This window comes from Numenius arquata, chromosome 4 (assembly GCF_964106895.1).
Source record: "Numenius arquata chromosome 4, bNumArq3.hap1.1, whole genome shotgun sequence".
NCBI lineage: Eukaryota > Metazoa > Chordata > Aves > Charadriiformes > Scolopacidae > Numenius > Numenius arquata.
Window position 1 is genome coordinate 33,715,232 of NC_133579.1, and position 12,796 is coordinate 33,728,027.

The 12,796-nt window shown below is 43.9% G+C and overlaps 2 protein-coding genes across 2 annotated transcripts; one reads left to right on the forward strand and one right to left on the reverse strand.

Moving 5' to 3' along the window:
- Window positions 1–3,993: 3,993 nt before the first annotated feature.
- Window positions 3,994–5,649, reverse strand: ALG2 (ALG2 alpha-1,3/1,6-mannosyltransferase). Its single transcript, XM_074146812.1, has 2 exons — window positions 5,274–5,649; window positions 3,994–4,915 (listed from the first exon to the last, which is right to left on the reverse strand). The coding sequence occupies exons 1-2, from the start codon at window positions 5,604–5,606 to the stop codon at window positions 4,013–4,015; spliced, it is 1,236 nt and encodes a 411-aa protein (XP_074002913.1). The 5' UTR covers window positions 5,607–5,649; the 3' UTR covers window positions 3,994–4,012.
- Window positions 5,650–5,962: 313 nt separating this feature from the next.
- Window positions 5,963–11,127, forward strand: SEC61B (SEC61 translocon subunit beta). Its single transcript, XM_074146736.1, has 4 exons — window positions 5,963–6,049; window positions 6,154–6,251; window positions 6,472–6,573; window positions 10,539–11,127. The coding sequence occupies exons 1-4, from the start codon at window positions 6,047–6,049 to the stop codon at window positions 10,624–10,626; spliced, it is 291 nt and encodes a 96-aa protein (XP_074002837.1). The 5' UTR covers window positions 5,963–6,046; the 3' UTR covers window positions 10,627–11,127.
- Window positions 11,128–12,796: the final 1,669 nt, after the last annotated feature.

A 12,796-nucleotide genomic window follows, 5' to 3' on the forward strand; every position in this document is an offset into this window, starting at 1 on the left:
TGTAACCTCCCCTGAACCCAAGATGACACCCCCTGCCCACCAACTCCTTTAGTGCTTTTTGGGAGCACCTAGGCTTTCTCATGATTCAAATCAGCAGCCCTCAAGGAGCATCTCAAGGACAATCTGGTATGCCCCTCTACCTCAGGTGCCAGTGCCCCGTATTTTTTGTCAAAAAGAAATATGGGGGTTTCTGACCCTTCATAGAAGGAGCCTGCCAACTTAAGGTGGCTTCAGCCTACCTGAGATCCGCATGCCAGCAGTTAGGGTCCACCTGGCACCCCAGGAACTCCACCCTGTGCTGTTGAAAAGAACAAATCTCTGGGGTTTGACATGGACACGCTACTGCACAAGTGACTCAGGACTTCCCTGGCATAGTCTGTGTGCTTGCTGAGCATCAGAGAATATGAAGATGTCAAGAATGCCACTACATGGTTACAAGCAGGCTGTGCAGGACATCACTAACAAAACAATGGAAGGTGGTCAGAGCACAGAAGAGGCCAAATGGTATCACAAGATCCTCATAGTGTATGTATCTGGTTCAGAAAGCAACTTTTCATTCCATCCCTCCTAGCATGCAGGGACTGTAGGATTTCCTAGAATTTGCCAATTTAAACAGATTTTCCAGTATCATGGCTCCTATATCAGCACGTATTTGGAAGGAGCCTCGCTTTCTATGGGCATAAGAAGCACACACAGCTTCTGAGGAACAGAAACAGGCATTCACCACAGCCTACCTCACAGTCCTGCCAGGCCCTGGCAGGCATTTCATTGTAAAAGCAGATGCTTCTGTGTCATAGGGGCCATACTCTCCCAGAAGCAGGACCCAGGAGCATATGTCTATTTCTCTAGGCAGCTCACCCTCCAATGAGAGGAAATATGACGTCTGGGGCAAGCAGTACCTGAAAATCAAAGCTGCCTCTGAGGAGTGGTAGCACATTCTTGAGGTAGCAGAAGAACCAACAGTGGCACTGACCTACCACTAGAACCTGGAATACAATTGAGGGATGAGTTGCTTCTGTCCTCACCTAGTCTGCCAGGATTTTCTCTTTCCACACTTTGCTAACTGTCTATTCGTCACTAACTTCGTTTTCCAACCTGAAAATTTGCCAGCCACAGCAGCTGCCTCACATATATACCTGCACCAAGTGACTCTCAGAGCAGGGGGGTTGTTGGTGCAACAGACAACAGTTGCTGTTTCTACCACAGCAAAAGCAATCCACTTTTCTCCATCTGTGTCCTCATTCTTGGGATGAGGTAGATGGTGCCTATGTCCATGGGCTCTTCCTCTGGCGATAGTAAGGAAGGTTGAGCAAAACGGAGTGGAGGTCTGCATATGCTCTTCCTGTTAGAGCCAGGTGCTTCTCCAGTGATAGGCCTGTCTGACAATTCTCCTGGCTCTAGGGTAGGACAGTCCTGGCCATCTTATTTTTGAGGGCCTCAGACAGCCCTAGACTTTAGAGGGTCATGAGGGCTTGCTCTTCACACAGTTTCTACAATAAACTCTATGAATTGAATTGTGTAGTTAATGGGCAACTACTTCCCCTGCTGGAACTCCAGCAAGACAGTCTTGCACAGTTGCTGTCCCCCAAAAACTGCTCCAAATCTATGGATAAGTCATCAGGTCTTGGCACATAGAGCCATTGTCTTCCACTTGGTCTGAATCCACTCTTGGGTTGCCCTGAGGGCTGGGAGATTATTACTCCTGAGCATCTAATGTTCCTTTGGGACATACAGCCCCTGGATTAGCCACATCAGACTAATAAATCCTGATACCATTGTCCAAGTTCCCACTGAATGGTTCTAGAAGTTGGGGAGCAAGAGATGCTGAAGCAGCCTGAAAGGCTGTGCTACGCTTCTCCATAGCTTCCTGCAGGAATTTGAGGTTAACCTGCAACTGATGGGCAGCCTGAAGGCCAGGTTCTGACAGTCAGCTCAGGGCTTGAGATGGCCCAAGCTACCTGTCAGGAAGCAGCAAGACTGGGGCTGCTCTGCAAGGGATGACAGTCAAAAGCTGAAAGAGACCATATCACAGAGGGTCAGTGATCTCACCAACCAGGGCACAGCACCCAAGCAGGGCAGCCTGGTGACAGTGACAGATTCTGTTGACAGTCCAGTGATCACCAGGTAAACGTGAGATGGCAGGTCAACTCCAAGCGCAACCCATGAAATCCATTCAACAGGAGCTGCAGGGCACAGGGTTAGGCACACGCCTGCCAGCAACACAGCTCGCGAAAGGGTTGGAGGCCAAGGTTTGAGCATCAATGGAGCTACTCCTGCAGCTATGCTGGCAAGGGAGCACAGGCACATACCTGAGGTTCCAGGTTAACTCCAGTGAAATCTGGAGGAAGAAAGGAGGAGAGAACATAACATAAACTAAGCAGCCGCAGGAATTGGCTCCAACCATCTCACACCTTCTAACTGGAGCTTAAAGCCGAGGCCAAACACATCTTGAAGGTGTCAATGACCGCAGATCATTTTCACACTCTCTCTCCAGTCCCTTCAGTCATTGCTACACCCATCCTGAAGAAGCTGCACAAAAATTTAGGAAAACTTTAATGCAGGAACAGGCAAGAGAGATGATAGATTCAGGCTTACCAGTTCTTCTGGCGTGAACAGAAATGTTGGGAATAGGGCCTATGAGACCACCCTCTCCCAACCCACAATGAGTAACCATTATAGCATCCCAACTTCCTGATTAAAAATGAGGACAGATCTTGTTCGTGGATTTTTGTTTGTTTTACTTCAAATAAAAGCCTTATACTGAGACCCGGGGTGCAGTCCTAAGCAACAGAAAGACTGGTTTTCTCTGTTGTGAAGTACTAGATGTGAAAATGCCTGCAACTATCTTAAATACAAACAGCAGAATTCAGACTACAAATTGTATTTTATAGATAAAACTGCATTTCAAAGAATGAGGAAACTGCATAGTTACTCAATCCATTTTCAGATTTAAAATTCAACTGTATGGATTGTGTGCGTTATTGGAAACCAAGCAGAACAATTAATTAATAACGATGCACTAAAGAGAGGTAGATAAAAAAAATAATCATATATTCCTTGCCCCAAACCAGGTATTATACTTAAAAAAAAAAAAGTCAAATTACGTCAGTGTGTGATCACTGCATCAGGAGAAAAGTATCCCCCAGCTGAACTATTCAGTAAAGCTACACTGAAAAGTTACCACCAAAACAGCCAAAATAAAATGTCTTTATTGCCTGCTTTGGGTTAGCACCTTTCTTAAAAGTATGCTGTCATTTAGAACAAAACATTAAATACAGGGGATATAATTTAAGTCTCCGCAAACCAGAAACTCTTGAAGTAAAATTACAACCTTAAGCATTGCAGATACATAGACACAGAATTTCAGCACTAATGTTTTTTCCTGAGGTAGTCTGATGTCCTTGGTTTTATTTTAGTCTCAGCTTTCTATGCTCACACACCTGCAGGCTTGTTTATGACACCCAGTGTGACTACGTGATGATATTTAAGAAGAGAAGTACAGTAAAAGGTCAATCATTTTAAAACCATACCATTTCTATCCCTAATACATTGTCTTTTTTAAACACGCAGCTGGACTGTGCAATTCTCTCCATACTTCAGCTAAGACAGCTTTTTTACTTAAAAATTACTGATGAACATTCTAAATACATAAAATTGTCCTTATCTGTACAAATCCACAGTTTGTAAGTTGAATCAGACATACTGCCCAGTATGAAAGTAAAATGTGCAATAATTTCCTAGTAAGTTACTGCCATTTAACTATGCATTTTTCCAAGGCACAGTAGACAAGAGACCTACAACAGTGGATCAGCCTACCACACGAAAATTTTAACCTTCTAATGAGACAGTGGGACATATTTTGCTCTTTCTTTGCATTGAGTGACATAAGGCAGCACAAGAAGCATAACAAGGAAACTCAGATGTCCTGGGTTCTTCTTCATAATCACAATGAATACTGGTCTCCTATACAAATGAGATACAAAGCAGTAAAATATAATATAGGAATATAATTTTATTGTGTTAATCTGCATATGTATTGGTACAGCTGTTCTGTGAATGCTTCTGAGGAAAATTTTTCCATAACTCTGGCTCTCCCAGCTGCTCCCATTGTGTCCTTTAAGAGAGGATCTCTCACAATTTTTTCCATGGCCTCAGAGAATTGTGTTGGCAGAGGATCACATAAAAACCCTGTAATATTATGCAAGATTGATTCTAATGGACCGCCTGAATTAACCGCTATAACTGGACATCTCATATACATTGCCTCCAGAGGAACAATGCCAAAGTGTTCATTGCTTGGTGTGTAAAGCACACATACAGAGTTACTATAAAGAGAGATTTTCTGTTCATCTGAGAATGATCTCAGAAATGTGACGTGGTCATTAACACTAAGCTTAGCTGCAAGTCTCCTCAACTCTTCATAGTGCTCCACGTTTTCCAGGAGTCGCTGGTCATAACCACCTGCCATAACCAGGTGAACTTCATTCCACTCATAAGAATCAAGTCTTCCTTGAAGCTCGTGCAAAGCTTCAAGAGCCAATGCTAGATTCTTTTTTCTCTCATATCTATTAATGGAAAGAAACAAGAACTTCTTCTTTTTGGGTATCAGGTCATCTATGTCCGTAGGAACGACTGTTTCAAAGCTACTGATGTTGAGCGATGGGTAGAGGACATCTGGGTTTATGTGAGATAAAGACTTAAATGTGTCCTTGAACACGCTGGCGGTGAACTTGCTGTTCACAACAATGCAGTCTGCCATGCCAGTCGTGTACTCTTCCAGCCAGTCGAGCGGTAATCTGTAGATGCGCTTCAGGAGAGATTCTCTCTTGGTCAGAAGCTGATCAGGAAAGTGACAGTAAAACAAAATCTTTTTGCGGGTTCTGGCCAGCCTAAGCACAGGAATGCAGGCAGACACCTAGCACAACCAGGAGAGACAGGACAAGAAGAGAGGTTCACTATTTGCGTTAGTGCTGCTGGCGCGTACACATAATTTTAAAGCCACAACCCAAGAGCTGGCCCTTTGCAAGCCAACTGCCTCCTCCCTCTCCCCTCCACAAGCTGCACTCCCTCACCCAGGGTCTCCTGCTGCGCCTCAGACTTCCTCCCTCACCTCGGCCTGAGAGGCCGCCAAGACTCCTTCCCCGCCCAGGCCCCACCAAGCCTCCATGCATCTCCTCCCAAGGCGGAAGGCTTCCTCAGCTGCCCGAGAGCTCGCCGGCACCCTCCGCCTGCCCCCACCGCAGCACCGGGGCGGCTAATGGCGACAGCAGTACCTGGTCGCAGACGAAGGCGTCGGCCGACTCGCCGCTGAGGAGCAGGATGTAGAGAGCCACGAAGGCCATACGCAGCGCGGCGCACAGGGCGTGCCCGCGACCCCACAGGCTGCGGGGCAGCCACCCGCCGCACCGCTGCACCGCCAGCCCCCGCGTCTCGGCGAAGCAGCGGGCCGGGTCGTAGTGCGCCGTCCAGATCTGCACCCGGCAGCCCCGCGCCTGCAGCGCCAGCGCTGCGTCCACCACCAGCCGCTCCGCGCCGCCCAGACCCAGGTCCGGGTGCAGGAACAGTACGGACGGGCCCGACGGGCCCTCCCCGCCCGCCTCCGCCATGGCTGGCTGCGGGGAGAGCGGCGGCCCGCCCGCCGGCACCGCACCGGGCAGCGGCGCGCAGGCGCGGCCCGCCGGCCACAGCGGGACACGTCAGCCTTCCTCCCGGGCCTTCTCCTTCGTCACACCCGCCAGGCGGCCCACGGCGCTGCCCGCCGCCTCGTCCTTTGTCTCCCCGGCTCATCCGCCCCGGCCCGGCCGCCGGTGGGGGACCGAGGGCTAGCGAGGCGTCGTTCGGAGGCAGCTCCCTCGGAAAGCGGCCGCTGAAGGGAGGTGGGGAGGGAAAAGAGGCCAGCGCTGCTCAGGCATCGTGCCGGGCAGCCGCCGGGTCCCGGGAGGCGCGGGGCGGGGCGGGGCCTGCTGCAGGCAGGGACGTGGCCGGAGCGGCCGTAGAGGAGTGTGTGTGAGGCTGTGCGACCCCCCCAGCCACCACCGCCGCCGCCATGGTGAGGTTCTGCCCCGGGCAGGGGGTGGCTGAGGCGCTCCCTCTCCTCCCGGCTGTGTCCGCCGCCGCCTCACACCCCCTCCCGCTTCTCTCCTCTCTCTGCAGCCCGGGCCCAACCCCAGCGCTACCAGCGTCGGCTCCTCCGGCCGCTCCCCCAGCAAGGCCGTGGCTCCCCGCGCGGCGGGCTCCACCGTCCGGCAGAGGTACATACGGGCAGGGCGCTTATGGGTGCGTCTCGTCAGCCCTCGGTGCGGCTGGGTGTAGCCCCAGGTGGTGCTAAGCCAGCCACCGCGCTCGCCTGGCTGCACAGGCTGGTGGCCTCAAGCGTCCTGCTTCTGCAGAGTCTCTTGGGGTGGTTAGTGCTGGAAGCTGGCAGACTGCTAATGCGTTTCGGTTTTTCTTTCGCCCCGTTGTCCCCTAAAGGAAGAATGCCAGCTGTGGGACGAGAAGTGCAGGCCGCGCCACTTCCACGGGGACTGGTGGGATGTGGCGATTCTACACTGAGGACTCTCCAGGGCTCAAAGTGTAAGTTGGATATATGGGTGGTGGCAGGCGTGGGGCTGTATATTTCACCTACTTATGTAGTCTTTCAGTCATTGGATTGAGAGATCGGTGTTCTGGTCTGCGTGGGAAAACATGCTGAATTGATGGCTACTTGAATAGATTTGGGGTGAAGTGTTTTATTTAATCTGTAAACCTGGAGAGGTATTTTTTAAAGTTACAGTGGCTTCAAAAAGGTAGGTACAAGTTATATTTTGTAATTGCCTAGACTTACCTTGAGTGGTCTTTGAAGACTGCAAGCAATCCCTTTGAAGTTGGGAAAGATTACTTGTCACAGTGAATTTAGGCATCTACATGCATGTTTTTGTTCTTTTTTAATTAATCTTTTGTTTTTTCTTTACTAATAGATATGTTGTGATTCTGCGCCCCCACTTAAAAACATAATATAACTGCTATGCCACATGCTTGCAGAATTTCGGGTGTTTTTATTAAAAAGCTGCTGATAAATTATTTTAGTTAAGCTTGCAAAGTGAATAGCATTCTGATACCTTGTAGATCTCTGTTTTTACAGGGTGAATATTCTGAGATTATGGTCAAATATCTGGTGGTAGTGTCCCTTAAGCTGTAAAGAGAGCCTAGGTTTTTACTTTTTGGCCAGTTTGAATCTTTCGGATCAGTTTCCCAAACAAGCTTTGCAGCCTAATACTTGGGTCACAAAGGTGAGAAGTGTATTTCAGCTGATGGGTGTGTGATAAGTCATACCTTGAGTGGGATTTTGTGCTTCTTGTAGAGTTATACTTCATGGCCTCTCGATTTTACTGAGTTGAAGAGACTCAAGACACTCAGGGATGTCCCTATTGTTTCTGTTTTCTATAATCCATTACTATTTTATTTTGGAGACATTTAAAAGGGCTTCTGCTAGCTGCACGAACAAATTGTTTGGGGAAGGGCTGGTGATAGTCTAGTGACTGTTCTGTGATTAGTCCTTCCTCTGAAGTTGTCTTACGTATTTTAATTTTCATATGTGCTTGACACTAAACTCTAGAGCAAACCATCAGCGTAGTGGTGTGCTGCTACTGCAGGTCTTGCTTTCTCCATTCTGAATCCAGAGAAGAGACAAGGCAAAGAAAAGATAAAGGCAATGAGCAACAAAAGTGTTCCAGAGCAAATCTATGCAGATAGGCAGGGCAACTATTTTCTGTGGTGTTTGGTCTTCTAAAACTCAGGTTTTTTTTAAAAAAAAAAAAAGAGAAAAAATGGAAGTGTTCTATCATTAGGTAGACGTATTTTTTTTTTTTCTAATAGACTTGTGATGCAAGCTGTCAAAGCAGCTTGAATGGCCACTCAGTCATTTTAGTCTTCAGTATAAGCAGGTCAGTAGATAGATTTCCCCTTCTACTTATGTTGCAACACAGTGGTTCCCAATTTTAAGGTTTAGGAACCCTGGGAGTGTTTCTTGTTGCAAGCTGCCACAGGTAGCTGTATGTTCAGGCTTTTAATAGAAGAAACAAATCCGTAAAAGCAAGTTGGCTTAGGAGCAACTTTCTTGCTTACAGCATTCCATGTATTTTTCTATGTATGTTTTCTTCCATAGCAACCAGTTGTTATGATATCTGTCCTATCCAGTAGGCTTAAAAATGAAAATGAGTTACAGAGGGGTTATGGTTGCTTCAATAAAGTGTTTCAGCCAAATTTGTTTCTGAAAATGGTTGAGATCACTACTGCATAAAGCAATGTAAAAGATTAGCCTGGTGGTGGGGTTTTTTTTGTGTTTTCTCTTCTCACGTTGTTCAAAATATAAGCTCTTAAAATTACTATGAAAAAATACATAAAAACACCTGAGAAGAGGTTATTTCATGCTAGCTGTGATCAGGAGAATTGCACTCTAGATCTAAAGTTTTATATTGTTGAAATTATACCTTTGGTGCTTCAAGTATTTAGTTTCTGTACTCAACATCAGAAATAATAAATATGTTGAATAAGCACATTTGGTTTACCTTAGGAACATACATTTATCTAGTACAGGATGCTACAAAATATATATGTCTTTAAAAACAGTATTAGCAAAAGAGTGCTGTGGGGGATCTGGTTTAGAGTGGAATATGACGTTTTCCTCTTTGAAACTTGGCTCAAGCATCGCATAGTTTGAAAAGAAGATTAAATCCAAATGTGTTGCTATATTTCTATGGCACTTGGTACCTGTGGTTCCTGTATCTTGTCTTGAACTTTCTTGCTTAAGGAGCTCTAAGCATTGTTTCCTGTGGAGTCATGATAGAGAATCAAATTGGGCTTGTGGTATAATATGCAGCCTTACAAAAGACATCCTGAGAATGCATACTGCCAAATCTTTAGAGGTGCCTGAGTTGGTTGGTTTATTTATTTATTTGGACTGCGTGGTGGGCTGAGAGGATTCAGGTGTATGGAGGAGAATTGCAAGGTTTCAACAGGTTGTCTTTGGGACTGGAGGAAAGGAGATACTCATGTCAGTATTGGAAAGCTGATAATTCTGTAGAGGGATCAGTGTCATCTGCATGTTTAAAAAAACCAAAACACCAAAGACACAAACAATCCCCCCCTGGTTACTCTGTGTTGTTCTGTTCTGGTTAGTGGTGCTGCCCTATTCCTGCATGCCTTCAGCAAAGAGTAGCTTACATATTACTACTACTGAAGCCTCAAATTAATTAAATAGTAATTCAGATACAGTGTAAGGACTTTGTGCATCTGATACCATTATGATTTATATTATGTAGACATAAACTTCAAATACATACGAAACACTGGGGATTGAGAAGTACATTCTGTTGCTTAGTGAAAGGTATCCCTTGATAGGGGTTGTTTAGGTAGTCACTGTGTGTGTGGACTTTTTTCATTTTGCAAGTTTTGTCATCGGTTTATTTGCTAATTGTTTTATGTCGATGTTCAGGGTTCCTCATACTCAAGTAAGTCTAAGTATGGTAGATAATAATTGAATTTAAAAACTCAACATAAGATTACAGTTACAGACATTTAAAGTATATGGACCATGATCTCATAGAAAAATAAGTTAGTAGATTGTGTCAATCCATTTTCAGTTTCTTTTTTTACTTTGTATTCAAGTAACATTTGCCTGCTTATAAACAGTAACCCGGGGGGTAATCCAGGCTGGAAAATAGAATTCATGGTGTTTCTCCCAATAGCAGGTTGAAAATCAGAAATAAGATTGTATGAAGTGAGTGATGTGAAGCAGTGTTGAGTGTGAGTAATTGTGTAATAGTGCGTGTAATTGTTATGTCTCAGAACAGCGTGAAACAGCTGATTTAGTCTCTCAACATGCACCCTGAGATTAAGCTGTTGTTTAAAAACATCACTATACAATTTCTAAACAATGTATAAAAGTGGAAAAAAGTTAAGAAATTTGTTAACTTACGCATTTTAGGTAATGAATTAATGATGAAGTTAACTTTGACATTCTGTGTATCTTTTTCAAGAAAACAGAAGTTCCTGTCTCTCACCCACTGCTGCCATTGTTTTCAAATGAAATAAAACCTCCAAAAAACCAGCTAATGCGAATTTTATGCCAAAAATTTACTAGCCGCTAGAGGACTCTGTTGGTTTTTGTATCTGACGATATCTCTACTCAGTTGGCTATTTGAGTAGTAAATACAGAAGATAATTTTCCGGAGATTGTTTTCACAATGATGAGTAATAATGAACCATTAATTACTTTCTAAATAAGTGTGGAGTTTTATTATTATTATTATATTGTGCTTTATAGTATGTAACATTTAGGGTGTGTAAAGCTGTATCTTTGAAACAGAGGGGCAGCAGCAGTTTTCAGTAGAGTTGGCTCTCATTTCTGTGTACTTTCAGGGATTTCTGTGGGAATGGAATAAGAGTTTTCTCATACAATTGCTTATGAACTGATGAGTTCACTTGGCTGATAATGACTGGCCTTTGGACAAAGCAGACTTCTTTTTTTATGTTAATGCCTATTTTTTCTTTATTTTTAGTGGGCCTGTTCCAGTTTTGGTCATGAGTCTTCTTTTTATTGCTTCTGTGTTTATGCTGCACATCTGGGGTAAATACACTCGTTCATAGACTCAGCTGCCAACTTAAAGCATACATCTTGGACCAAAAATATGGTGGATCCTGGTTGTTCTTGGAGAGACTGGGGAAGCTTCCTATCACCTGTTGAAGTCCTGTCAACTTTGGCTCTAATACCGAATTAATTTCTCAGTTTCCTATTTGGGCATGTTTAAAGTCTGTCATGGGTCATTTTATATTTGTATCTGTACAATTAGAATGCAGGTATCGCAATAAAAGTTGTATATGGAAATAGAAACAGCCTTAACTGTATTTTTTCCTCCTATTCCCACATACCACAACTAAAACATTATACTTGTGGTTTTCATATATAACCATATTTCTGAGTAAATGCCATTTGACAATTCAAACCAGATTCTTCTATACTGTACATTGCTATATCATTTTATGCCAGAAGATTTTTTTTTTTTTTTTTTGTGAATGGGAGAGCAAAATCAGGTGCACAAACAAGCAAAGGTAACAAACATGTTTGTTGAAATAAAACTGAGGTATGCTAGCTGAGCTGGTCATGTTCTTCTCTTAACTCCAGAAAAATAGTTGGATTTATTTCTTAGATGCAAGTTAAACTTTACTCAGTGCTCATTATACATAAAATTATGTAAGTATGCTTGTTTTTCAAATTGCACTTGAGGAATAACATGAACTGATACCTAACAGATTTTTAAAAAAATAATTGCATGACTGTCAAAGACATGTTTCTTCTGCAGGTCCAGACTCCTTCAAGGAGACTTAAGGAGGAAAATGGAATGGGAGGACTGGAAAAGCAATGGCTCTATTTTAAATAACAGGACACGGAAACAGGCTGAGATACAGCTAAGTGTCTCTTCATATCATCACTCCAGTTTCCTTCTGGGTGGTGTGCTTTATTTTCCTTTTAAACAGTCAGAGAGCTCTTCCTTCTGTTTTTAGAGGTAAATACATATTGGTGCATTAGCATTTCTGTTGCTTCTCACTGCTTATGTGGTCTTGAGATTCAGATAATCAAATCAGGCCTTTCCATACAGTTGGATATAATTATTTTAGCCTGTTGTTCATGTTATGATTCCTGTTTGAATATCAGCTTGTAATGGGAAAACAATATTCTTGGTTATGCAGCATGAGGCAAGTGTTGACTGCTGACATGGAGAAGCAGCCTCTCTTATCACCACCTTCCTTTAAAGCGATTCTTAAAGTAGCGTTACTTCTGAAAAGAATAAATTGTTCAGAACAAAAACAAGAATAAGGGATGTGGTCTCAGGGCTATAAAGATAATTGCTTTGAGCTGTGCTTATGCCATAATACCTAGTGTAAATGAAGAGGGAAAGATAGAAAACTTAGAGCAGAAACTGAAAATTGTCTTACAAAATGTAATGGTAGGAGAGTCACCATCGCTGGAGTTATTTAAAAGACAGACATAGTGCTTAGGGACATAGTTTAGTGATGGGTTTTGTCAGTGTTAGGTTGATGGGTGGACTACATCATCTGATAGTTCCCCTCCAACCAAGGTAATTCTATGATTGGATTTTTATGCCTACTCATATGTGATTGAAATTCAAGCTTGGCTGAGCTGACTGTTAGAAATTGTAAATATCTTTATAGTCTACTTAAGTGCTATAGAAGGCTCTAGGTCCACAAAGATCTTTACTTTGTCTCCTTAACAGTAAAGGTTCAGGAAATATGGAAGAACATATATTTCCAAAGAAGATATGATAAGATACTGGAATCTTATTCTTGACTTAAAAAAAATAATCTGTTCCAGTCTCCTCGGGCTACATTATTCCTCAAGTGAAAAAGGGGTTTTATAAGGAAATGGTGCTTTTGTACATGAGTACATCTGTGTCAGTCAAGCTTTCCTTCCTTCCCCCGGCAGTACATCCGAGTATGTGACCCAACTTCAGTCCAGTTGTAACAGAAGAGTAGAAGCTGAAAGGCAGTGTTCTTGAGTGTTGGATGGACCAGGTAGCTGGTAGAAGAGGGAGACTGTAGAAGTTCCCTCTGATCAAAAGACTCCCACTTTTAACTTGTTACCTAGGAAGAATAGGGGCAGAGTTAGACTTCCTAAATGCCTTATGATTGGAAAAGCTTTACTCTTTGCTCTTGCACCTTTCTGCACGCTGAAGTCAATCACCCACAAGCTGTGGATCTGTAGGGAGGGGGTCTTCGTTTGTTCTGATGTTTCAGAGCT